This window comes from Oncorhynchus keta, chromosome 35 (genome assembly GCF_023373465.1).
Source record: "Oncorhynchus keta strain PuntledgeMale-10-30-2019 chromosome 35, Oket_V2, whole genome shotgun sequence".
Lineage (NCBI taxonomy): Eukaryota > Metazoa > Chordata > Actinopteri > Salmoniformes > Salmonidae > Oncorhynchus > Oncorhynchus keta.
The window spans coordinates 72,821,180-72,848,679 of record NC_068455.1 but is presented as its reverse complement, the minus strand read 5'-3'; the positions used below and the strand labels follow the sequence as shown (position 1 = coordinate 72,848,679).

Below are 27,500 nucleotides of genomic sequence, written 5' to 3'. Positions count from 1 at the left end.
GAGTTCGGGTGTCTGTGGAGGCCAGGTCATCTGATGCAGCACATCACTCTACTTATTGGTCAAATAGCCCTTACACAGTCTGGAGGGGTGTAGGGTCATTGTCCTGTTGAAAAACAAAGGATAGTCTCACTAAGTGCAAGCCAGATGTCATATCGCTGCAGAATGCTGTGGTAGCCATGCTGGTTAAGTGTGCATTGAACTCTAAATAAATCACTGACAGTGTCATCAGCAAAGCACACCATCACACCTCCTCCTCCATGCTTCACGCTGGGAACCACACATGCAGAGATCATCCTTTCACCTACTCTGCGTCTCACAAAGACAAGGTAGTTGGAAACCAAAAATCAAACATTTGACTCATCAGACCAAAGGACAATGTCCACCGGTCTAATGTCCACCGGTCTAATGTCCACCGGTCTAATGTCCACCTGTCTAATGTCCACCGGTCTAATGTCCACCGGTCTAATGTCCACCGGTCTAATGTCCACCTGTCTAATGTCCACCGGTCTAATGTCCACCGGTCTAATGTCCACCGGTCTAATGTCCACCGGTCTAATGTCCACCGGTCTAATGTCCACCGGTCTAATGTCCACCTGTCTAATGTCCACCTGTCTAATGTCCACCGGTCTAATGTCCACCTGTCTAATGTCCACCGGTCTAATGTCCACCGGTCTAATGTCCACCGGTGTCCACCACCTGTCTAATGTCCACCTGTCTAATGTCCACCTGTCTAATGTCCACCTGTCTAATGTCCACCTGTCTAATGTCTAATGTCCACCGGTCTAATGTCCCCTGGTCTAATGTCCACCGGTCTAATGTCCACCGGTCTAATGTCCACCGGTCTAATGTCCACCGGTCTAATGTCCACCGGTCTAATGTCCACCTGGTCTAATGTCCACCGGTCTAATGTCCACCGGTCTAATGTCCACCGGTCTAATGTCCACCGGTCTAATGTCCACCGGTCTAATGTCCACCGGTCTAATGTCCACCTGTCTAATGTCCACCTGTCTAATGTCCACCGGTCTAATGTCCACCTGTCTAATGTCCACCGGTCTAATGTCCACCGGTCTAATGTCCACCTGTCTAATGTCCACCGGTCTGATGTCCACCGGTCTAATGTCCACCGGTCTAATGTCCACCGGTCTAATGTTCATTGCTCGTGTTTCTTGGCCCAAGCAAGTCTCTTATTATTATTGGTGTCCTTTAGTAGTGGTTTCTTTGCAGCAAATTGACCATGAAGGCCTGATTCATGCAGTGTCCTCTGAACAGTTGATGTTGAGATGTGTCTGTTACTTGAACTCGGGGAATCGTCTATTTGGGTTGCAATTTCTGAGTCTGTTAATTGTAATGCTTATCCTCTGCAGCAGAGGTAACTCTGGGTCTTCCTTTCCTGTGGCGGTCCTCATGAGAGCTAGTTTCATCATAGCTCTTGATGGTTTTTGCCACTGCACTTGAAGAAACTTTCAAAGTTCTTGAAATGTTCCATATTGACTGACCTGTCATTGATGGACTGTCATTTCCTTTTGCTTATTTGAGCTGTTCTTGCCATAATATGGACTTATCAAATAGGGCTATCTTCTGTATATCACCCCTACCTTGTCACAACATAACTGATTGGCTCAAACGCATTAAGAAGGAAAGAAATTCCACAAATGAACTTTTATCAAGGCACACCTGTTAATTGAAATGCACTCCAGGTGACTACCCTATGAAGCTGGTTGAGATAATGCCAAGTGTGCAAAGCTGTCATCAAGCAACGGGTGGCTACTTTGACGAATCTCAAATATAAAATATACTTTGACTAGTTTAACATTTTTTTGGTTACTACATGATTCCATATGTGTTATTTCATAGTTTGGATGTCTACACTATTATTCTACAATGTAGAAAATTGTAAAAACAAAGAAAAACCCTTGAATGAGTAGGTGTGTCCAAGCTTTTGACTGGTACTGTATATATATACTTCATATATCACCTGAAGTTAATTGACCAATCAAAATGTTTCCCACCCGTCCTCCTCTCTACCCGTAGGTGGAGACGATAGGCGATGCCTACATGGTGGCGTCAGGGTTACCGGTTGCCAACGGAGATCGTCACGCGGCAGAGATATCCAACATGGCGCTAGACATCCTCAGTGCTGTGGGCACCTTCAAGATGAGACACATGCCTGACGTACCTGTACGGATACGCATAGGATTACACTCAGGTGAGAGATACAGGGGCTACACACACTTACAGATGAACGCACAGGCACAAAAATCACACAGTGCCTATCTATAGTGTGTGTGTGTGTGTGTGTGTGTGTGTGTGTGTGTGTGTGTGTGTGTGTGTGTGTGTGTGTGTGTGTGTGTGTGTGTGTGTGTGTGTGTGTGTGTGTGTGTGTGTGTGTGTGTGTGTGTGTGTGTGTGTGTGTTTCTAGGTCCGTGTGTGGCGGGGGTGGTGGGACTGACCATGCCTAGATACTGTCTGTTCGGAGACACTGTCACCACAGCCTCTCGTATGGAGTCCACTGGGATGCGTAAGTTAAAATACACTGATGCACTGCTGCAGTATACAATGCCTTGGGAAAGTAGTGAGACCCCTCTTCATGTTTCCCAAATTTTGTTATGTTACAGCCTTATGTCACGAATATTACCGAAGGTGACTCCCCTTCTTGTTCGGGTGGCGCTCGGCGGTCGTCGTCGCCGGTCTACTAGCTATCGCCGATCTGTTGTTCTGTGTTCCTTTGGTTTTGTCTGATTGGTAGCACCTGTTTCTTGTTTGGTTGTTAGGGTAGGGTTATATATAGGTTGTTCAGCCCGGTTCTGTTTCGTGCGGGCTTGTTCGTCTGTTCTGTGTTTGGTTGTTAGGGTAGGGTAATATATAGGTTGTTCAGCCCGGTTCTGTTTCGTGCGGGCTTGTTCGTCTGTTCTGTGTTTGGTTGTTAGGGTGGGGTTATATATAGTCTGTTCAGCCCGGTTCTGTTTCGTGCGGGCTTGTTCGTCTGTTCTTTGTTTGAGTGTATTTTTGTTTGCATTTGGGTTTCACGCTGTCCGTTTATATTTCTGTTCATTTGTTTTCCTACTTTTGTTCATGTTATTTATCCGGGACATTAAAGTGTGTTTTTTCCCACATTCTTTTGCTCTCTGCGCCTGACTCCACACCTCCTCAATCATCTGCCGTAACACGTTATTCTAAAATATTTTTTTTTACTAGTTCCCTCATCAATCTACAGTCAATACCCCATAATGACGAACCAAAAACAGGTTTTTAGAAATAAAAAATATATTAAAAAAAATGAAATATAACATTTACATAAGTATTCAGATCCTTTACTCAGTACTTTGTTGAAGCACCTTTGGCAGTGATTACAGCCTTGAGTCATCTTGGGTATGACGCTACAAGCTTGGCACACCTGTATTTGGAGAGTTTCTCCCATTCTTCTCTGCAGATCCTCTCAAGTCCTGTCAGGTTGGATGGGGAGCGTTGCTGCACAGCTATTTTCAGGTCTCTCCAGAGATGTTAGATCGGTTTCAAGTCCGGGCTCTGGCTGGGCCAATCAAGGACTTTCAGAGACTTGTCCCGAAGCCACTCTTGCGTTGTATTGGCTGTGTGCTTAGGGTCGCTGTCCTGTTGGAAGGTGAACCTTCGCCCCAGTCTGAGGTCCTGAGCACTCTGGAACAGGTTTTCATCAAGGATCTCTGTCCTTTGCTCCATTTATCTTTACCACAATCCTGACTAGTCTCCCGGTCACTGCCGCTGAAAAACATCCCCACAGCATGATGCTGCCACCACCATCATTCACCGTAGGGATGGTGCCAGGTTTCCTCCAGATGTGATGCTTGGCTTTCAGGCCAAAGAGTTCAATCTTGGTTTCATCAGACCAAAGAATCTTGTTTTTCATGGTCTAAGAGTCTTTAGGTGCCTTTTGGCAAACTCCAAGCGGGCGTCATGTGCCTTTTACTGAGGAGTGACTTCAGTCTGGCCACCCCAAAATAAAGCCCTGATTGGTGGAGTGCTGCAGAGATAGGTTTCCTTCTGGAAAGTTCTCCCACCTCCACAGAGGAACTCTCGAGCTCTGTCAGATTTGACCATCGGGTTCTTGGTCACCTCCCTGACCAAGGCCCTTCTCCTTGGTGGTTCCAAACTTCTTCCATTTAAGAATGATGGAGGCCACTGTGTTCTTGGGGACCTTCAATGCTGCAGACATGTTTTGGTACCCTTCCCCAGATCTGTGCCTCGACACAATCCTGTCTCGGAGCTCTACAGACAATTCCTGTGACCTCATGGCTTGGTTTTAGCTCTGACATGCACTGTTGACTGTGCAACCTTATATAGACAGTTGTGTGCCTTTCCAAGTCATGTCCAATCAATTGAATTTACCCCAAGTGGACTCCAAGTTGTAGAAACATCTCAAGGATGATCAATGGAAACAGGATGCACCTAAGCTCAATTTCGAGGCTCATAGCAAAGGGTCTGAATACTTATGTAAATAAGGTATTTCTGTTAGATTTTTTAAATTAATTTACTAAAGTTTCTAAAAACACATTTTCGCTCGTCATTATGCGTTATTGTGTAGTAGATTGCTGAGAAAAATATATATTTCATCCATTTTAGAATAAGGCTGTAACGTAACAAAATGTTGAAAAGGTCAAGGGGTCTGAATACTTTCTGAAGGCTCTGTATATGCACTGTCTAGCTTATGTTCATTCTAAAGAAGTTTAGGGCTTGTCGTGGGTGCATGAAAGAGCCATGAAGCTTCTCTAGAGAGTGTCTATGTGAACTTGACTTTGTGAGTGTCCTGCCGCCTATATTTGCAGCCTACAGAATCCATGTCCATAACAGCACAGTTAAAATCCTGCTGGAACTCAAGGCAGGATACAAGGTGCAACTGAGAGGCAAAACTGACCTGAAGGTAAGAGTCAAAAGACTGACTACACCTGGGACCACCATCATGTTGCATACAGTAAGCTCAGATCTCCCTAGAACTACCAAGAACTCTAGAATTACCAAGAACTCCCTAGAACTACCAAGAACTCTCTAGAACTAACAAGAACTCTCTAGAACTACCAATAACTCTCTAGAACTACCAAGAACTCCCTAGAACTAACTACCAAGAACTCCCTAGAACTACCAAGAACTCTCTAGAACTACCAAGAACTCCCTAGAACTACCAAGAACTCTCTAGAACTACCAAGAACTCCCTAGAACTACCAAGAACTCTCTAGAACTACCAAGAACTCTCTAGAATTACCAAGAACTCCCTAGAACTCCCAATAACTCTCTAGAACTACAAAGAACTCTCTAGAACTCCATACTGAACTCTCTGTCTCTCACTCTCTCCTCTCCGTATCCATTCCTCCTATACTCTCTCCTCTCCACAGGGAAAAGGAGGAACAGAGGAGACCTACTGGCTCATAGGGAAGGACAACTTTGAGAAACCTCTCCCCGTCCCCCCTGAATTCAAGAAAGGGTAAGGAACGCCTTCCTCCATTCCCTCCGCTCTCCCTCCTCCACTATCTGTGCCTTTCCTTGTTGATCCTGCCTCTGTGTCCGATTCGTTTTCCACAGGCAAAAGGCTCATGGCCTGCAGATGGAGGAGATAGCGAGGTACAAGAAGAAAAAAGCTGAGAAACTGCAACAGCTTACAAAGAAGAATAACTGAATTACATAAGGTAATGTTATGCATGGAAAATGTATAACATTACTTGTTTGGTGACGTTTTTACTTGCTGTAGTTTGGGACTTTCCAGGCAGTCATTGTACATAACAATTTGTTCTTACCTGACTTGCCTGGTTAGATAAAGGTTCAATCAACAAACTCATCCAACCTGGTTTGGTTTTACCACCCAACACCGTTCATATTCATTTGTTGGTCACTGATCAAATCAGTTCTTCTACTTTACAAGTTTATGGCCGAGATTCAATCAAAGGTGCGTTTTCGACAATGCACTTTTGATTCAATCCCGGCCTAAGTTTCACTTGTAAACAGTGATATGTGAAGATTTGATTCTGAGTATTTCAATATAATTTTAGCTAATATATTGTTATGAGAACACTATTGTGTTTTTTAATAGAGCAAATAATCCTGATCCTATCATAACTACCCCTGGGAGGGCAGAGATCTTGATACATCTGGGACACGTACCTACCATATAGTTACTATGTGAGCTGGGACATGTACCTACCATATAGTTACTATGTGAGCTGGGACATGTACCTACCATATAGTTACTATGTGAGCTGGGACATGTACCTACCATATAGTTACTATGTGAGCTGGGACATGTACCTACCATATAGTTACTATGTGAGCTGGGACATGTACCTACCATATAGTTACTATGTGAGCTGGGACATGTACCTACCATATAGTTACTATGTGAGCTGGGACATGTACCTACCATATAGTTAATATGTGAGCTGGGACATGTACCTACCATATAGTTACTATGTGAGCTGGGACATGTACCTACCATATAGTTACTATGTGAGCTGGGACATGTACCTACCATATAGTTAGTATGTTGAGCTGGGACATGTACCTACCATATAGTTAGTATGTTGGCTGGGACAGGTAACTACTATATAGTTCATATGTTATGTGAGCTGAGACAGGTAGCTACTATATAGTTTATGTTAAGTATGCTGGGACAGGTAGCTACTATATAGTTACTATGTTATGTGAGCTGAGACACGTAGCTACTATATAGTTTATGTTAAGTATGCTGGGACATGTAGCTACCATATAGTTACTATGTTATGTGAGCTGGGACATGTACCTACCATATAGTTAGTATGTTGGCTGGGACAGGTAACTACTATATAGTTCATATGTTATGTGAGCTGAGACAGGTAGCTACTATATAGTTACTATGTTAAGTATGCTGGGACAGGTAGCTACTATATAGTTACTATGTTATGTGAGCTGAGACAGGTAGCTACTATATAGTTACTATGTTATGTGAGCTGAGACACGTAGCTACTATATAGTTTATGTTAAGTATGCTGGGACAGGTAGCTACTATATAGTTAATGTGTGATGTGAGCTGGGACAGGTAACTACTGTATAGTTACTATGTTATGTGAGCTGAGACACGTAGCTACTATATAGTTTATGTTAAGTATGCTGGGACAGGTAGCTACTATATAGTTAATATGTTATGTGAGCTGGGACAGGTAACTACTGTATAGTTACTATGTTATGTGAGCTGAGACACGTAGCTACTATATAGTTTATGTTAAGTATGCTGGGACAGGTAGCTACTATATAGTTAATATGTTATGTGAGCTGGGACAGGTACCTACCATATAGTTAATATGTTATGTGAGCTGGGACAGGTACCTACCATATAGTTAATATGTTATGTGAGCTGGGACAGGTACCTACCATATAGTTAATATGTGAGCTGGGACACATACCTACCATATAGTTAATATGTTATGTGAGCTGGGACATGTACCTACCATATAGTAAATATGTGAGCTGGGACATGTACCTACCATATAGTTAATATGTTGTCTGGGACAGGTAGCTACTATATAGTTACTATGTTAAGTGAGCTGGGACAAGTAGCTACTATATAGTTACTATGTGAGCTGGGACAAGTAGCTACTATATAGTTACTATGTTAAGTGAGCTGGGACAAGTAGCTACTATATAGTTACTATGTGAGCTGGGACAGGTAACTACCATATAGTTACTATGTTGTCTGGGACAGGTAGCTACTATATAGTTACTATCTTAAGTGAGCTGGGACCAGTAGCTACTATATAGTTACTATGTTATGTGAGCTGCCTAGATAGACTGCTGTCTACAGTGTGGAATCCCAGATATGTTGTTGTTTGTACTGTATGTTACGCGGTCTTATATGTTGCATGTTGTCTATGCTTGTCCTTAAGTTTTGTTCCTGAAAACTCACTAACTTTTTTGTGTCGTAGTTGCATATTTATCATTTGATGCCAATACCATTATAATGTTTGTGTGATATTGAACAGAGTTGGTGTCTCATTAAATGTATGAACCCTTAACTGGGTCCACAGTACTGCTTCTCCCTGATACTTCTTTGATGTATTCATAAATGTCACCAGTGAGTCTAGTCGCTTGGTGTCCCAGGTCTGAATCTGACCAGCAGTACTACGACTGGACATCGAGGCCTGGAACTGACTGACCCCTATAGTGTAAGCCACTGTTAGAAGGACACACTCTGGGCTAAATCTCTCTCTCTCTCTTCCTTTGTTGTATTTTGTGTGTTCCAGGTCTGTCCAGGAGATCAAGGACTTCAAGCTGCTCCTCCAGAAGGCCGTGAAGAAGATCTCCACTGTCAGAACGGTGGCTATGGTTACTATGGCGGACGACGACAACGTCATGATGCACCACCACTGACCAATCAGACTTCCTGATGCACCACCACTGACCTTTGACCCTAGCCAGAAAGAGGCATCATGGGAGCTACAGCAAAGGCATATTTTGACTCCATTTTGAATCAAGGGAACTTGGGGCTGACCAATGAGGACCACCAATTGACTATTGTGTGGACATCCAACTTTTTTGCTTTTATGGCTCCCGGTCTTTCAGACTGATTCTGTGTCCATTATGAGCCTTGGATCCTTACTATCGTCAAGAAAGAGGGAACAGCAGGGCGGAAGATGATCCAGTGACAAGTTTGCGTCTGCAGGTTATTGGTGAATATTCAGAAAAGGGAGCTTACAAGTGTCTGGTCATACATTGCCCAAGCAACCGTGTGTGTGTGTGTGTGTGTGTGTGTGTGTGTGTGTGTGTGTGTGTGTGTGTGTGTGTGTGTGTGTGTGTGTGTGTGTGTGTGTGTGTGTGTGTGTGTGTGTGTGTGTGTGTGTGTGTGTGTGTGTGTGTGTGTGTGTGTGTGTGTGACGGGGGAGGGGAAGTGAAAGGATGTGCTTGCTGTGTAGAGATTACTGCAGCTTGTTTTAAATATGAAGCATCTTGCCAGACAGTAGGACTATTATTAGAACTATCAGTGTTACTCAGTAAACCACGGATCGGATCTGTCCAGTGACTCTCTACTCGCTTGGTGTCCCATAAACGCTTTCCTCAAAGTCTCTTCCTGCTTTTCTTCTCCTCCCGATTTCCTCCTTCTCATCCTCCTCTCTTCGTGATGAAACAGTCTCTCTTGGTCGTCATGCTCCCTGCATTCACACTCTGTCCGTCCGCTGACTTACTGAAACACAAGCTTTTCTTTTTGTTTGTTCTTGCATGTTGTGTTATGTTGATGTTCTTTAATTGTAAACCTCGGACTTTTCCAGAAAAACTCTCCCAGAATTTTGAACGTGCATAGGTCAAATCAAATTGTATTTGTCACATGCGCTGAATACAACAGTTGTAGGTTTACTTACGAGCCATTTCCCCAACAATGCAGTGCAAAAAACAACAATTTCAAATAATATGATGGGTCAGTGATGGGTTGCTGCAGGTGTAAAAATCCCCATATAAAATGATACGTTTCTGTAAAAATCCCCATATAAAGTGATACGTTTCTGTAAAAATCCCCATATAAAGTGCTAGGTTTCTGTAAAAATCCCCATATAAAGTGATACGTTTCTGTAAAAATCCCCATATAAAGTGATACGTTTCTGTAAAAATCCCCATATAAAGTGATACGTTTCTGTAAAAATCCCCATATAAAGTGATAGGTTTCTGTAAAAATCCCCATATAAAGTGATAGGTTTCTGTAAAAATCCCCATATAAAGTGATACGTTTCTGTAAAAATCCCCATATAAAGTGATACGTTTCTGTAAAAATCCCCATATAAAGTGATACGTTTCTGTAAAAATCCCCATATAAAGTGATACGTTTCTGTAAAAATCCCCATATAAAGTGATACGTTTCTGTAAAAATCCCCATATAAAGTGATACGTTTCTGTAAAAATCCCCATATAAAGTGATACGTTTCTGTAAAAATCCCCATATAAAGTGCTAGGTTTCTGTAAAAATCCCCATATAAAGTGATACGTTTCTGTAAAAATCCCCATATAAAGTGATACGTTTCTGTAAAAATCCCCATATAAAGTGATAGGTTTCTGTAAAAATCCCCATATAAAGTGATACGTTTCTGTAAAAATCCCCATATAAAATGATACGTTTCTGTAAAAATCCCCATATAAAGTGATACGTTTCTGTAAAAATCCCCATATAAAGTGCTAGGTTTCTGTAAAAATCCCCATATAAAGTGATACGTTTCTGTAAAAATCCCCATATAAAGTGATAGGTTTCTGTAAAAATCCCCATATAAAGTGATACGTTTCTGTAAAAATCCCCATATAAAGTGATACGTTTCTGTAAAAATCCCCATATAAAGTGATACGTTTCTGTAAAAATCCCCATATAAAGTGATAGGTTTCTGTAAAAATCCCCATATAAAGTGATAGGTTTCTGTAAAAATCCCCATATAAAGTGATACGTTTCTGTAAAAATCCCCATATAAAGTGATACGTTTCTGTAAAAATCCCCATATAAAGTGATACGTTTCTGTAAAAATCCCCAGGTTTGCGTCTGCATATAAAGTGATACGTTTCTGTAAAAATCCCCATATAAAGTGATACGTTTCTGTAAAAATCCCCATATAAAGTGCTAGGTTTCTGTAAAAATCCCCATATAAAGTGATACGTTTCTGTAAAAATCCCCATATAAAGTGATACGTTTCTGTAAAAATCCCCATATAAAGTGATAGGTTTCTGTAAAAATCCCCATATAAAGTGATACGTTTCTGTAAAAATCCCCATATAAAGTGATACGTTTCTGTAAAAATCCCCATATAAAGTGATACGTTTCTGTAAAAATCCCCATATAAAGTGCTAGGTTTCTGTAAAAATCCCCATATAAAGTGATACGTTTCTGTAAAAATCCCCATATAAAGTGATAGGTTTCTGTAAAAATCCCCAGTGATACGTTTCTGTAAAAATCCCCATATAAAGTGATACGTTTCTGTAAAAATCCCCATATAAAGTGATACGTTTCTGTAAAAATCCCCATATAAAGTGATAGGTTTCTGTAAAAATCCCCATATAAAGTGATAGGTTTCTGTAAAAATCCCCATATAAAGTGATACGTTTCTGTAAAAATCCCCATATAAAGTGATACGTTTCTGTAAAAATCCCCATATGAAGTGATAGGTTTCTGTAAAAATCCCCAATAAAGTGATAGGTTTCTGTAAAAATCCCCATTAAAGTGATAGGTTTCTGTAAAAATCCCCATATAAAGTGATAGGTTTCTCAAAAATCCCCATATAAAGTGATAGGTTTCTGTAAAAGTCCCCATCTAAAGTGATACGTTTCTGTAAAAATCCCCATATAAAGTGATAGGTTTCTGTAAAAATCCCCATATAAAGTGATAGGTTTCTGTAAAAATCCCCATTAAAGTGATACGTTTCTGTAAAAATCCCCATATAAAGTGATAGGTTTCTGTAAAAATCCCCATATAAAGTGATAGGTTTCTGTAAAAATCCCCATATAAAGTGATAGGTTTCTGTAAAAATCCCCATATAAAGTGATACGTTTCTGTAAAAATCCCCATATAAAGTGATACGTTTCTGTAAAAATCCCCATATGAAGTGATAGGTTTCAAAAATCCCCATATCAAGTGATAGGTTTCTGTAAAAATCCCCATATCAAGTGATAGGTTTCTGTAAAAATCCCCATATAAAGTGATAGGTTTCTGTAAAAATCCCCATATAAAGTGATAGGTTTCTTAAAAATCCCCATATAAAGTGATACGTTTCTGTAAAAATCCCCATATAAAGTGATAGGTTTCAAAAATCCCCAATAAAGTGATAGGTTTCTGTCCCCATATAAAGTGATACGTTTCTGTAAAAATCCCCATATAAAGTGATAGGTTTCTGTAAAAATCCCCATATAAAGTGATACGTTTCTGTAAAAATCCCCATATAAAGTGATACGTTTCTGTAAAAATCCCCATATAAAGTGATAGGTTTCTGTAAAAATCCCCATATAAAGTGATACGTTTCTGTAAAAATCCCCATATAAAGTGATACGTTTCTGTAAAAATCCCCATATAAAGTGATACGTTTCTGTAAAAATCCCCATATAAAGTGATACGTTTCTGTAAAAATCCCCATATAAAGTGATACGTTTCTGTAAAAATCCCCATATAAAGTGATAGGTTTCTGTAAAAATCCCCATATAAAGTGATAGGTTTCTGTAAAAATCCCCATATAAAGTGATACGTTTCTGTAAAAATCCCCATATAAAGTGATACGTTTCTGTAAAAATCCCCATATAAAGTGATAGGTTTCTGTAAAAATCCCCATATAAAGTGATAGGTTTCTGTAAAAATCCCCATATAAAGTGATACGTTTCTGTAAAAATCCCCATATAAAGTGATACGTTTCTGTAAAAATCCCCATATAAAGTGATACGTTTCTGTAAAAATCCCCATATAAAGTGATAGGTTTCTGTAAAAATCCCCATATAAAGTGATAGGTTTCTGTAACATGTGTATAACACATCTGTGAAAGTATATACTTGGGGCCTAGAAGGGACTGTTGTGTATAGTATGTGCTCACTGAGACACTTTGTATGTGAGAGACAATTCATCAAAATATCACCTGTAGGACTTCTCTGATGTACAAACACTCTGATGACGCACAAACATTCCTGCATGGAATCATACTTTCCATCATCAGTTTTCAACACGCCTGTATTATAACCAAGTCAAGACGATATAATATTTTGTTTGTTTACCAGTGTTTATTGTATTTGTGTATAATTGTGTACTGTAACTTGTTAGCATGGCTTGCAATACAAAATTGTGAAAATTGTCACTACTGGTCAGTTAACCCACAATAATGCACTTTCATGCCACGTATGTGACAGACAATATGTAGGTCTACAGTATGGTTATATAGTTCAAAGATGAAAAGACGGCACACGGGTAGAATAAGCGTATCTGCTAGATCACAAATACTGTATTTTTGCTATTCTGAATGTCATTCAAATTAAATACACAGAGGTAAACCTAACAGCCTTGTAAACTATGAAAACAATTTGTATCGGTGGTTAGTAGAGGTCATTTATTCCACCCTTTTGTATCGCTGGTTAGTAGAGGTAATTTATTCCACCCTTTTCCCGTGTGCTGTCCCCACTCCACATGTCACAGGTTTTAAGCGGTAGAGATTAAAAGGGACTTTTCTAACATGCAAACCAATCTATATTTTTTTTAGAATAGGTTCTAATTAGGTTAGACTCAGGGTTAAGGGTTTGGTTAAGGCTAGGGTTAAGGCAAGGATCAGTTTCAAATTTTGGCTAGTCGGTTTATGTGCCAAAAAGTCCCTTTAGTCTCACCAAAACAGTTTTAATTAGACTCCAACGCCCTCTGATGGCAGACAGAGCAGATGCATCAGATGGGGACCCAGAATGCAACTGGGATTGGGATTATCTACTGCTCTATTCCTGTCCCGACCAGTCTGTCTGCTCCTAGAACATAATGTACAGGGGGGGGCCGGATTGTAATCCCACTATAAACCTGTTTATAGAGATATGGTGGGAATATATATCAATCTACCAGAGGAGGCTGGTGGGAGGAGCTATAGAAAGACGGGCTCATTGGAATGGAAGATAGTTTCCATATGCTTACATTTGACATTTGTGTCATTTAGCAGACTAAGAGTGATTTACAATAGTGAGTGCATACATTTTAACACTTTTTTTTCATTCTGGTCAACCATGGGAATCAAACCCACAACCCTTGCGCTTGCGGCATGCTCTACCAACTGAGCTAAATGAATTCCATTCCAACCATTACAATGAGACAGTCCTCCTATAGCTTCTCCCACCCAGCCTCCACGGGTGTCAACAGTACAGTACCGTTTACTGTACTTCTGAGTGAGCAGAGCACAAATATGAGGTTTGCAGGTTTTAGTTCCTGCCCAGTACTAAACACACCGGTTTGACATGATCAATTAACTATAATGAAATGTCATGCATAAAAGAAAGGAGACTAGAGTGCTCTCATCTAGGAAACTGTTATGTCATCTGTGGTTTAGTGGTGTGTGAGGAGGGGGGGTGAAAGGGGAGGATGAAGGGAAAGGGGAGGGAGGAGAAAGGGAGGGAAAGGGATGGCGGGTGAGGATTGGGCAGGGAGGTATAGCATGATATGTGTAAATATGGAAATTAGGTAAACTACTAATACTATTCTGCGCAGTTTAGTATATCTCCCGCTTGAGGAAACCTATCCACCACGGTTCTATTTCAGTTCTATTTTCATGCATTTTGGTAAAAAAATAACCGGAAAATACACAATAGTTTGAAGTTGTATTAGTCCTATATAAAGGGGTATGCACATGGTATACACATGGTATGCACATGGTATGCACATGGTATACACTTCCAACGAAATGCTTCCTTGAAGGTTCCTTTTCGAAAATGCAACAATAATAATAAATACTAAAAGATAAGAATACAAACATAAAGTACACACAATTGCATTTTTATTGCTCAAAGTATTTCTTAATTAGTCAAATTGCCGTATTTTAAAACATGTTTTTTGCGGGGTCCCATTTTTGTAAAATGGCATCCCACCTAAAGCACAACGGGAAGCAGACCTACAGTAACGCACTAAAGTAACCAGTAAACCGCGACCCTGCAATACTGAATGAAAAAAAAAACAGAGACAGGGCAGGGACTATTCAATTAAATTAAAAGTTAGTTGGTATCATGCCTTATATGTTATCAGAAAATGTCTCGCTGAATCAGTTGCACAGAATCGTCTCTTAAAACTATTTTCTTAATTTTAAATTTTTTTATGACTCATATTTTTAAACAATTGTTGTAATGACCTAGATTCAATGAGATCAGCTGTTAGCAGACACCCGCATAGCAGATGTTTTGTTGGTGTCAGAGGTAGTGGAACTGCATTGGAGCCGTCAAATCAAATCGCTGAGTAGCTGCTCTTGCGATCATTGTCACAAAGCCACACACCCGATCCCACTCGCGTTAGAAGTTCAGAACGAGAAAGTGTAGGCCAGGGATCATCAACGAGATTCAGTCACAATTTGTAGACTTCATATTGAGTGCAATAAGCCCAAACAGATATACTGTTTTACTAAAGCATAATCATTTCAAACCTTGTTTATGTTAAATGATCAGGTGTCTTTCTATTATGCATGGAATACTTGGGAACAGATTTCTTAAATTAAAATACATTTGAGATGATTTCCTAGTGTTTTACGTCCAACAATAAAAAAAAAAAAATACAAATAAGTATTTGTTTCTTTTTTTTTTTTGCTAAAAAACTTTGGGGGCCAAATAAAAACACCTGGGGGCCAAATTCTGTCCACATGCTGCCAGTTAGGGAACCCTTGTGTAGACTATATAGAAATAATTACACTAAAATTAAAACATCATTCAAATAAATAATGAGGTTTTCTATCATCCTAATGGAGGTATAGATTACACCTCACATTCCAGTGTTCTTAATGGAGGTGTAGATTACACCTCACATTCCTGTGTTCTTAATGGAGGTGTAGATTACATCTCACATTCCAGTGTTCTTAATGGAGGTGTAGATTATATCTCACATTACAGTGTTCCTAATGGAGGTGTAGATTACATCTCACATTCCAGTGTTCTTAATGGAGGTGTAGATTATATCTCACATTACAGTGTTCCTAATGGAGGTGTAGATTACATCTCACATTCCAGTGTTCTTAATGGAGGTGTAGATTACATCTCACATTCCAGTGTTCCTAATGGAGGTGTAGATTACATCTCACATTCCAGTGTTCTTAATGGAGGTGTAGATTACATCTCACATTCCAGTGTTCTTAATGGAGGTGTAGATTACATCTCACATTACAGTGTTCCTAATGGAGGTGTAAATTACACCTCACATTCCTGTGTTCTTAATGGAGGTGTAGATTACACCTCACATTCCAGTGTTCTTAATGGAGGTGTAGATTACATCTCACATTCCAGTGTTCTTAATGGAGATGTAGATTACACCTCACATTCCTGTGTTCTTAATGGAGGTGTAGATTACATCTCACATTCCAGTGTTCTTAATGGAGATGTAGATTACATCTCACATTCCAGTGTTCATAATGGAGGTGTAGATTACATATCACATTCCAGTGTTCTTAATGGAGATGTAGATTACATCTCACATTCCAGTGTTCTTAACGGAGGTGTAGATTACATCTCACATTGCAGTGTTCCTAATGGAGGTGTAGATTACAATTTGTAAACAAGGCTGCATGGGATTTATGTCAATGTGACTCTGTGCAGCCAATGGCAATGTCTGCTTTAGTTGATAATGCAGAAAGCCTGTTGTGTATTTGACAGCTCTAACACAGTTCCACCTCAGACACCGTCAAAGCAACTGCTATGTGGATGTCGGCAAAAGCAGATCTGATTGAATAGAGCCCCTATTCACATTATGACCAAAGACACTACTGTTGTGTATTTACTTAAAGGGGCAATCAGCAGTTGCTACATCCATTTTTGGACTTATACATTTACAATATGTACCCATTTATTCTTGAAGAATATAACTTAGAAATGGATCGTAAGCTTAGTTCAACATGTGTATCCATCCCATCAGAACCCAAAATATAATGTTTTATGACAATGTTTTGTAAATAAAGTAATTCTAAACAAACACTGTATAGCCTAAAAACATGATTAAAACTACAAGTTTCATATCATGCCTGGTCAGTCCTTGCATCCATAGCCCTGTCTTTGAATTTGAGAGAGGTTACTTTTCTCCAGCCCCCGTCTCCCTGCTTTGTAAGGAAACAGTGTTGGGGAGTAGGCTTTGTTATTGTTTTAACTGCTGATTGCCTCTTTAACCGGTGAGGTGTTTGGATAGAATGAATAACTTGTTATGATGCTTTACACCCATCCCTGTCTCTCTGGGGTTTGACCAGACAGGGCACGGGGTAAATGATTTTCTCAAGCGCCTGAATAAATACCTCGACACGCTCATGCTGAGTCATGAGGAGTCACACCACTACAGCAAGCAAATAACAAATCATAAAAGGAATGCAGAAAACCAAAACAATATCAATAGATTTCCTAAAACATCCACTGTGACCCCTGGCTTTTGCCTATCGGGGGTCGCGCATAAAGTGTCTCAGAGCAGGAGAGCTGATCTTTTTTAATACGATTATGGAGATGGATGACCTGTTCCTAGATCAGCACCTTTACCTCGCCGTGATGTGTGTTTTGTCCTATATTATTATTTTATTTATTAAAATTTTTAAAAATCGCAGCAAGTCCCGCAGGAGGCCTTTTGCCTTTTCAAATCAAATCAAATAAAAGAAAATTGGTCGAAATGCTTGTGCTTCTAGTTCCGACAGTGCAGTAATATCTAACAAATAATCTAACAAATTCACAACGACTCCCTTGGTTAGAGCGTTGGACTAGTAACTGAAATGTTGCATGTTCAAATCCCCGAGCTGACAAGGTACAAATCTGTCGTTCTGCCCCTGAACAGGCAGTTAACCCACTGTTCCTAGGCCGTCATTGAAAATAAGAATTTGTTCTTAACTGACTTGCCTGGTTAAATAAAGGTAAAATTAAAAAATTAAAAAATACACACAAGTGTAGAGGGATGAATAAGATGGCCAACGGCCATCAATGTAAATAAGAATTTGTTCTTATCTGACTTGCCTATTAAATAAAGAATAAACTAACTCTGAGAAACATTCCGAATATTGGCCCTGAAATAACCGGATAGGTGAGATTCATAGCATTTCAAATGGGTTTAGGGTAGTCCCTGCCATGTTGCTTACACCTATCCAGTTCTTTGAGATCTGCAAAGTATACCAAAGTGGTAGGAGATAAGGAAGTGTTTTAGGGCACATTTGGCCTTCAATGCCTACCAATAAGTAGCACAGGAGAAACTTGCAATATGAAACTTGCAAACTAAAACAGCACAGCCATTGGTCCATGTGGTCACACTGTGATTAGATAACCTCAACGTCAATCAACCATATTGTCCAATGAGAGTGGTAGCATCAACGAACGCCTATCACTCTACCGATAATCATTGGCCAGTCAAATGTCGATCATCAACAAAAACGTGCCCTCCTCTTTTAACCTCAATGACACTCCGTGCGAGATCATTAGTCGACCGTATTGACGTAAAACACGAATCACCCTCAATTATTGGCTTTTTTACCTGTCAGTTCCTGTCAATATCGCTGAACGTCCAATGAGAAGCCCCGACTCGCTCATTATTCCTCCTGCTTATTGGTACGCGCGAGTCACGTGATGTTTGTGCTCCGCTCGGTAGAGTTGTGTACAGAGGGAGAAGGGGACTGATTGCTAGCTAACGATTAAAAGAAACGGGGTTGAACGTGGAAACATTTCACACGGTGGGCTTCCTTTCCTAAAAGCGTACATTGGATACCTGTTTGTGACGAAGAGGCCTGGACCGGCCGTTTTCAAACAGAACCAACATACATTTACGGTTGTATTGTAGCTAACCATCGCGCCGTGTAGCCACAGCACAACACAGCAGCGCCAGTCGGAGCCCGTCTCCAAAACAAGAATGGGGTCTAGGTCCACAGCACGGTTTAGGTAAAGTGACCTTTGGTTGTGTTTTCTAAATGGCAAATTTCACGAATTACCAAGAAAGCAAAGCGGCTATGTTGTTAGTGGAGACGCAACAGAGGGGCATCGGGACAAAACCAGCGGCAGCCAATGATGGAGACCGCTCGGTCGGGGAACCCCCTTCCCCGTTATTGAATATCGGTGGTGTCGGGGCCAGCGGAGCTCGTTTCCATCAGCACTTGCCGCCCTCCAGCCACCATCACTACCCCCAGAGCTCGCTGCCCAAAGGACAACAACACCCGCTGTCGCACCACTACCAGGCGGCGACGGAACATCATCTCTCTGTTGAAAACATCACGGAGTCCCCGGTAAGGAAAGCCTCGTCATCATCTTTGAACCTGGTACAGCAGGACCCCGCTGCTAGCCACCACGCACTCGCTGCGTCGGTAAACGCGGCGTCGGCCGCGATACAACTAGCCGCGAATGCTAATGTTAGCGTGGCTACCTCAGAAGGTGTAGTGGACGACATTCAGAAGTGTGGCTATCTGCGGAAACAGAAACACGGCCACAAGAGGTTTTTCGTGCTGAGGGCGGCCAGCCACCTAGGCCTCAGTCGGTTGGAGTACTATGACAGCGAGAAAAAATTCCGTAACAGTCTGCGGTCTGCTGCTGCGGCAGCTGCAAACGGTACGGTCGCCCCTTCTCCCCCGAAAAGGGTGATCTATCTGTATCAGTGCTTCACTGTCAACAAACGAGCAGATTCCAAAAACAAACACCTCATAGCCCTCTACACTAAGGATGAATACTTTGCTATTGTAGCTGAAAACGAGCAGGAACAAGATGACTGGTATGTAGCGCTGAGTGAACTGATGAGTGAGGGGAAAAAGGGGCATCTAGACTCGGACGAGTTGGATGATGGCTACGGTACCGTCACACCAGGTACGGTTTTCAAAGAGGTGTGGCAGGTGAACGTGAAACCCAAAGGGCTGGGTCAGACCAAGAACCTCACAGGTGTGTATCGTTTATGCCTCTCTACTAAAACTATCCACCTGGTCAAACTAAACTCTGAGACGCCATGTGTCAACCTTCAGCTGATGAACATCAGACGCTGTGGACACTCAGAAAGCTTCTTCTTCATGGAGGTGGGTCGGTCATCCTCTATAGGCCCTGGGGAGATATGGATGCAGGTAGATGACTCCGTAGTGGCCCAGAACATGCATGAGACCATCCTGGAGACCATGAAGGCTCTGAAGGCCTTTGCTGAGATCCGCCCCAGGAGCAAGAGCCAATCTTCTGGCTCCAACCCCATCGCTTTTATCACCACCCGCCGTCACCTAGGTAACCTGCCTCCGAGCCAGACAGGTCTCCAGCGCCGCTCCAGGACTGAGTCGGTGGTTGGGACGCCGCCGTCGAGTAAGAGCTCTGGCGCCAGTGGCTATCGCTTCCGAACATCGAGCGAGGGTGAGGGGACGATGAACCGGCCATTCCGATCCGTTACCGGCAGCCTGATCCACCTGAACACTGCCCGGATACACCTGGGGCGCCAGGAGGGCGGGGTAGGGGCAGGGAATACCGGGAGCACCGGGGTTGTAGGGCGCTACGCCAGGGCACTACCAGGGTCCACCTACCACGCCCGCTCCGCCTCTCTCCCCGTCTCCCACTTTCCCTCCACCACCTCCCCCGTCAGCGTGTCCAGCAGCAGTGGGCATGGCTCCGTCTCCGATACCCTCACCCGGCCCTCCTCAGCGTCCATCTGTGGTTCCCCATCAGACGGAGGCTTCAACTCCTCAGACGAGTACGGCTCCAGCCCTGGGGACTTCCGCTACTTCAGGGTCCGGAGCAACACTCCTGATTCCCTTGGCAACACCCCACCGATCAGAGAAGAGAACTGCATGAGCGACTACATGGCCATGGGCTGGCACCGTGAGGTGTTTGGAGCCGCCAGCGGTGGAGGGAGTAGCTCTGGCAGTGCGGAGACGCCCAACCGGGACGAGAGCACGTCGACGGATGACGACAGGTCCCTGAGGAGACGAACCCACTCGTTCACGCGGCCTGGGGGTCAGGGGGGTGTTGCCGGCGGCAGCAGTGGTGTGACAGTGTACCAGAAGATGACCCAGACCACCTTCTCGCTGGACGAGTCGGTGTCCGTGGGAGAGGCCCTGTCTCTCGGCCGCACCGACAGCATCACCCAGCCTTCCTCCTCTTCTTCTTCCCTCCGCTCTGACTACAGCTCCTGCTCCGAGCACAGCCAGGGCCGGCCCCCTCCTTTTTCGGCCAAGGAGGACAGCGGCTACATGCCCATGTTGTGTGGGGTGGCAGCCTCACCCTGTGATGCACCGGACTACATGCCTATGCAACCCAGCTCCCCCTCTCTTCACCACCACCATCCCCAGCACTCCCACTCTCCCCAGGCCCCCCGCTCAGCCCAACAGCCCCCAGACCCCCGTGGCTACATGATGATGCTACCAGGGGGGCGGAACTCCTCTTCCCCAGTCCAGGCCTCCCCCAGCTCCCACAGCAGTAGCAGTAACATAGGTCTGGGTGGAGGTAGTGTCAGTAGTTCTGGTAGTATAGTGGAGCGGCCAGAGAATGGAGAGTACATGGACATGTCGTACAGCAGTAGAGGAGGAGGTGGAGGGGACGCGGCAGGGGGACGGAAGTTCTCCAACGAGGGGGGATACTACGCACTGAGCAACCCTGAAGGGAGAGACCCCAAATCATACAACTACAGCCCCTACTTCTCCCTGCCTCGCTCCTACAAGGCCCCCGCTGCGAGAGAGAGGGAACAGAGAGAGAGGGAACAGAGAGAGAGGGAACAGAGAGAGAGGGAACAGAGAGAGAGGGAACAGAGAGAGAGGGAACAGAGAGAGAGGGAACAGAGAGAGAGGGAACAGAGAGAGAGGGAACAGAGAGAGAGGGAACAGAGAGAGAGGGAACAGAGAGAGAGGGAACCGAGAGCGCATGATGAGTATGTACCCATGAGCTCCCCGGCAAAACCAGTCTACTCCCAGGTTGCTACCGGCAACGTCGGCGAGAGGGGCGTGACGACGAGGGGTGTTGGTAGTGGGGGGTCTGACACCCCCCACATCCTCCCTCACGGCTACCCGCCCCCTCCCTACGGGGTGCACCACCAAGCGGCTAACAGTGACCGTCGGACAACTCCGGTCCGGCCCAACCGCCTCCCCCTAGGGCGCCGCAGCTTCCACGGGTCACTGAGGGTCAGCGAGCCGGACGCCGCCGAGGTACTCTCCAGCCCTGGAGAGTACATCAACATCGAGTTTGGGGGCCGCTACGGACCCCCAACGGCCTGCCCCCTCTCTGCCCAGGATGGCTCACCCTCGGTGGGCTCTGCTGAGCAGCGCCACTCCCCTCCCCACCCCTATCCTCAGAACCAGGATTATATGAGTGTAGAGGTGGGGGTTGGAGGTGGGGGTGATGATGGAGGACGCCTGGCTAAGAACAAGTCTCCCAGACCCTCACTGGTGGCTCCCTGGAACCCACCCAGCTACATCCGACCTCTTGCCGCTGGGGCCTCCGTGAGTGGGGCCCCTGGTTCTTCTGGAGCTCGATGGCGGACGGGGACAGATGACTACACAGATATGACCTTTAACCTCAGCAGTGGTGAGGAGTCGCGGGGGTTACGGAGTAGTCCCACGGCCATGCTGCAGCACCTGTGTTTGATGGAGAGCTGCTACCCCCCCAACTTAACCCCCACCTCTGCCTCCCCTCCCTCCTCCAGCCCCCAGCTTGAGCCCATCAAGGTGGTACGTGCGGACCCCCAGGGGCGACGCCGACACAGCTCCGAAACGTTTTCCTCATCCTCCACCTCCGGAGGAGTCGGCGCCACAAGCTCCAGCACCAACCCCAACCCCTCCTCGGGCTCTGCCAACCCCTCGGCCCTCAACGTAGCTCATCTGGCCGAGAGCTCCAAGTGGACCGGCTCTGGCTCCTTTGACAGTGTGTGGATGTGTGTTGAGGGGGTAGGGGGGGACTCGGCCGGTCTCCCTGCCCGTCCAGTGCCTTCTGATCTGGGCATTGCCTCAGCCTCATCTGTGTGTCCTCCTGGGGGTCGGATGTGCAGGAACATGTCTGTGGGGTATCAGAACGGACTCAACTACATCGCCCTGGAGCTGAGAGATGACCGGGACTCTAACCCTCTACCCGTACCCCAGCAGCAGCAGGGAGGCACCGGGCATGGTACCGGGGTGACCCCCAACGCCCCCCAAGCCAGTAACCTGACTGTGCCAGTAGCAGAGGACAACGGAGCCTATGGCAGTATAGACTTAATCAAGTCAGACAGGATGACTGCCACGTCCAAGGGTGAGTGACAGAGGGATTGTGGGGGGGGGCATACGTGTGTCTGTCTACATGCTTGTGTCTGTGAGGCTTGGGCGGTATACCGTATACTGGGGTATTTGGAAATAGCTACAGGATGGTTTTTCAATACCGTCAATACTGTTGAAACAATTTATTTTAAGTTTTTCTATACATTTTAATATTTGTATCTACTTTTTAAAGTAAATACCAGCAGTCAACTTGTGCAACGTGTTCGGAGATAAAGCAGATGGCGTTCTTCATTTCACCTGTCACATTATTTAACGTTATGAAGTTTACCGTAGTTCCCCAGAACAGGTGAGTCAGTCAGGTGTTTGTTTGTGAAGAGCACAATGGGAGAAAGCCGGAGCAGGTGAGTCCAGTCAGGTGTTTGTTTGTGAAGAGCACAATGGGAGAAAGCCGGAGCAGGTGAGTCCAGTCAGGTGTTTGTTTGTGAAGAGCACAATGGGAGAAAGCCGGAGCAGGTGAGTCAGTCAGGTGTTTGTTTGTGAAGAGCACAATGGGAGAAAGCCAGAGCAGGTGAGTCCAGTCAGGTGTTTGTTTGTGAAGAGCACAATGGGAGAAAGCCGGAGCAGGTGAGTCCAGTCAGGTGTTTGTTTGTGAAGAGCACAATGGGAGAAAGCCGGAGCAGGTGAGTCCAGTCAGGTGTTTGTTTGTAGAAGAGCACAATGGGAGAAAGCCGGAGAAGAGCACAATGGGAGAAAGCCGGAGCAGGTGAGTCAGTCAGGTGTTTGTTTGTGAAGAGCACAATGGGAGAAAGCCGGAGCAGGTGAGTCCAGTCAGGTGTTTGTTTGTGAAGAGCACAATGGGAGAAAGCCGGAGCAGGTGAGTCCAGTCAGGTGTGTTTGTTTGTGAAGAGCACAATGGGAGAAAGCCGGAGCAGGTGAGTCAGTCAGGTGTTTGTTTGTGAAGAGCACAATGGGAGAAAGCCAGAGCAGGTGAGTCCAGTCAGGTGTTTGTTTGTGAAGAGCACAATGGGAGAGAGCCGGAGCAGGTGAGTCAGTCAGGTGTTTGTTTGTGAAGAGCACAATGGGAGAGAGCCGGAGCAGGTGAGTCAGTCAGGTGTTTGTTTGTGAAGAGCACAATGGGAGAAAGCCGGAGCAGGTGAGTCAGTCAGGTGTTTGTTTGTGAAGAGCACAATGGGAGAAAGCCGGAGCAGGTGAGTCCAGTCAGGTGTTTGTTTGTGAAGAGCACAATGGGAGAAAGCCGGAGCAGGTGAGTCCAGCTGTGTATTGACAGGGGTCTCGTTTTAAATGGAAAGTTAAGTGGTGTTTTGCTTCAATAGAGTGATCAGGGACGTGCAACTGTAGTTTTCCTTCACATAAAATACATTAGTGCAACACATTCAGCAGAAAACGGATTCCTTTTCATTGGAGGACAGCAGAAGTGTAATGTTATTTGGCTGCCAGCCACACAAGTAGGCTAAATGAGTTTACAGTGAAAAAGCAAGGTATGTTTTGCAACAACGATGCATGGCCATCATATTAAAGTTCATCATAGAATGTAGCCAGCTACATTTCCTCATGTTTTTCTTCAAGGTGAACTAGCATTCTACCAGAGAACAGTAGCTACACATCTGTCAGAGACATGTTTGCTGATAGAATGCCCGTTCGTGGAGAAGTGCAACAGAAGCACAAAGTTAGTCTGATCCCGAGGAGAAATTACAATAAGAAGCATTTTAGTTCTGTGTTTACAAAATGCAGCAAGATATCTCTTGTGTTGTTTAATGATTTTTTTTTTTCCTGTCTGGAAAAACGAATAATTCTGCATTAACTAGCTATCTAGTTATCTAAGTTAAGTGGCTGACTTAATAAGGTGAAGGGGCATCATCATATTGTGTTTTTTTTTTTGTTTTGTTTTTTTGTTTTACGTGTTCAAGAAGTCCCAGCCCTTTGGATGAGTTATCTGTACAGCTGCCACTGCTCTCTTTTCATTCTCTTGCATTTTTTCCTCTCCTCTCTGTTGTCCGTCTGTTTGCTCCTCCCACATTTTCTGTGAGCGGAGCAGGCAGGGCCGTTGCCATAGCGACTCCAGACTCCACACAGACGCAGCGTGTCTGCTACTATAGAGCCAGTACTGTTCATTTGCACAATTTCTCTCCTTCACATTCGCTTGTAAATGTCCTAACTCACCAAAAAGAACATTCGGTTGCTCCTACCTATATATGTATAACTAACTATATGTGCTGGACTGCCTGTGTATGCAATTTGGTTATTTTTTTTCCGTTTGTCCTCGTTAGCATACTTAGCTAGCAGCTTACATGGAAATTCGCTATTACATGTGCTAATTTTGTTAGCATTCTGATAGACACCCAATGGGTTTATACTAAGCTGGTAATACAGTAAATCCCAGGGTAGAGAACACTAGTCTGTGTGTGCGCGTGCCGGCCCTCCAGTTGTCGGCATGCCCTGCAGTGCAAAAGGTAATAATGATAAGAGAGGGATTCTCACCTACTGTACTCCACACACTTCATTGACCCAGGTCCTGGCCATTGTGCCAAGGTGGGTCAAACAGTACCTATGGTAACTATGGAGAAACCTTGACCTGCAGTTGCCTGTGTGTGTGTTTCCACCAGAGAGAGAGAGAGAGAGTGTGTTTGTGTTCACTGCATTGACTCCTTGCTGCCCTCCTGGGCGAGGTTCTTCCTTAGTTTTGTTCCATTGGAAAACCAACACTCCGTTTGTGGGTGTCGTGTGGATATGTGTGTGGTTTTCCATAGAAAAACCAACTTTTCTCCAATAAAGCTTGTCACTGTTTGAAGTGTTTCCACTGTCATACTAGTGTATGTGTGTGTGGAGTCATGCAGAGGGTCTTTGATGTGCTCTAATTGGCCCAGTGTGTCGGGGCACCGCAGCAATAGAACAGAGCCACAGGAAATGCACCACTATCACAGGAATAAACTTCCTGTGACCTGCCTTCAGCAGCCAGCCAGGCCCATTTCAGCGCACCTTCTGAAACAGGGAAGTAGGCTACTGGGTCCTGTTCGTTTGGGCATGCTGTAGCAAAACCTTTTTACATAGAGTAGCGAGTGTTAGCTAGCTAGCTGTGCCCTTTCCTATCCCACATCCAAGGCCTCCTTCATAGTGTGACAGTGTGAGCCTACTAGTTGTCTTGGTCTTGGAGCTGAGTTAAGGTCCTGTAGTAGAGATTGCTGAGAGCGTGAGCTAGCTGCTGCTGAGAGTGTGAGCTAGCTACCCTTTCCTATTTCACATCTATATTTACTGCTTTATTTTCAGACTGACAGTTATTTATGAGCTGGGTCGAGCAGTAGGCATGTGTGTGCTTCATCCCAAATTGCACCCTGAGCTCTGGTCAAAAGTAGTGCACTGTGTAGGGAATAGGGTGCCATTTGGGACACAGAATGTGTACTGGCCCTAACGCAGGAAGGTGCACAGGCAACTGGATCGCCTTTCGTGTGTGTGTGTGTGCGAGCATGTTTGGTGTTGAACCTGAACTCTCTCTGATGTAAATACATACACACAGATGTTAAATATAATCTCAATATGTTAAATCAATTTGAGTGTTTTAGTACGATGTAGATTATACCGGTGTCATTAATTGATTTATTGCTGTATAATACTATGACACATACAACAGGTAATCAACAAGGGGCTATGCGTTCTATGGAAAAAAATCATGAATGACGCGGAAGGTTTGTTCCACGACGTTCTAGCGAACTGGAACTGACCTTCCACAGTTGCATTGTTTTCCAGAGAACGCATAGATTTCCTAGTTAAAATTTGAAATGTGTTAATTTGCCAGTAGAAATGTGTTCAACATCCACTGAAGTAGCTAACAAGTCTACTTGCTGCACCCTCGACAACCACTGTGATTATTATTATTTGACCCTGCTGGTCATTTATGAACATTTGAACATCTTGGCCATGTTCTGTTATAATCTCCACCTGGCACAGCCAGAAGAAGACTGGCCACCCCTTAGAGCCTGGTTCCTCTCTAGGTTTCTTCCTAGGTTTTGGCCTGTCTTAGGGAGTTTTTCCTAGCCACCGTGCTTCTACACCTGCATTGCTTGCTGTTTGGGGTTTTAGGCTGGGTTTCTGTACAGCACTTTGTGACATCAGCTGATATAAGAAGGGCTTTATAAATACATTTGATTGATTGATTTTAAATGTGATACTAGATGGCTACAGTAGTTGCTGTGGTAACCAAACAGACTTGCTAGTTTAGCTCACCAAACCATCAGTTCTAGCTTGCTATTATGAAAAATCAAATTCAACAATACCAATAACGTTTTCAATCTGACTTTTGCTTTCAAAAGAAGCTCAAACAAAACATACCATGCGTTTATAGGGAAATAATGCATGCGCTAGAACACCAATCAGAAAGGAGTATTCAACAATGCCATGGCATAAGATGATGTAAGACTTGCATACTAATACTACTGTAACAGCAAGTGCTTCAAGTAGTGTTATCAGCCATTTCCATGGCAATGTAGTTTGATGTAGTTTCATTAGGCCTATATCGACTTGTATGTTAGTGTGTCCTTTGTTACTCATAGGTAAACGCCTCCTGTCTGAGTCAAAGCCAGGGTGTTTTCTCATGTAGGAGTATATTAGCCTGGTGACTAACAGGCGAGCTAGCTGTTTACTGTTGTAAAGTGTGTGTGTGTACTATGGTAAACC

General features: G+C 44.0%; 2 protein-coding genes and 1 long non-coding RNA gene across 29 annotated transcripts in view; all 3 read left to right on the top strand.

Moving 5' to 3' along the window:
* Positions 1-12,794, top strand: part of LOC118369201 (retinal guanylyl cyclase 2-like) — a 42,104-nt gene extending 29,310 nt beyond the window's left edge. Inside the window, exons 23-32 of one of the 20 annotated variants that reach the window (XM_052497689.1) lie at positions 2,032-2,206; positions 2,420-2,518; positions 4,800-4,894; positions 5,364-5,452; positions 8,238-9,743; positions 10,160-10,415; positions 10,590-10,781; positions 11,412-11,507; positions 11,846-11,941; positions 12,454-12,794. In XM_052497689.1, the coding sequence (XP_052353649.1) occupies positions 2,032-2,206; positions 2,420-2,518; positions 4,800-4,894; positions 5,364-5,452; positions 8,238-8,364 (585 nt within the window). In that variant the 3' untranslated portion in view covers positions 8,365-9,743; positions 10,160-10,415; positions 10,590-10,781; ... (1 more) ...; positions 11,846-11,941; positions 12,454-12,794. Of the gene's footprint in view, positions 1-2,031; positions 2,207-2,419; positions 2,519-4,799; positions 4,895-5,363; positions 5,453-5,550; positions 5,655-8,237; positions 9,776-9,935; positions 10,064-10,159; positions 10,480-10,589; positions 10,782-11,411; positions 11,508-11,845 lie in introns of all 20 variants that reach the window. The other 19 variants (XM_052497672.1, XM_052497685.1, XM_052497690.1 and 16 more) reach the window with 19 other exon arrangements.
* Positions 12,795-18,235: 5,441 nt separating this feature from the next.
* The window catches only part of LOC118369199 (insulin receptor substrate 1-like), a 19,687-nt gene continuing 10,422 nt past the window's right edge, over positions 18,236-27,500 (top strand). For all 5 annotated transcript variants that reach the window (XR_008093799.1, XR_008093798.1, XR_008093797.1 and 2 more), the window contains exon 1: positions 18,236-22,845. Coding sequence is in view for 1 of the 5 variants with exons in the window: in XM_052497669.1 (XP_052353629.1) it covers positions 18,582-22,845 (4,264 nt within the window). In the remaining 4 variants the exon portion in view is untranslated. The remainder of the gene's footprint in view (positions 22,846-27,500) is intronic.
* Positions 22,933-24,386, top strand: LOC127916192 (uncharacterized). 4 transcript variants are annotated; one of them, XR_008093804.1, is made up of 4 exons: positions 22,933-23,324; positions 23,380-23,505; positions 23,588-23,699; positions 23,978-24,386. It is a non-coding gene; the product is annotated as an uncharacterized LOC127916192 (long non-coding RNA). The 4 variants fall into 4 exon arrangements; XR_008093805.1 differs by having other exon boundaries at positions 23,923-24,386; XR_008093802.1 differs by having other exon boundaries at positions 23,813-24,386.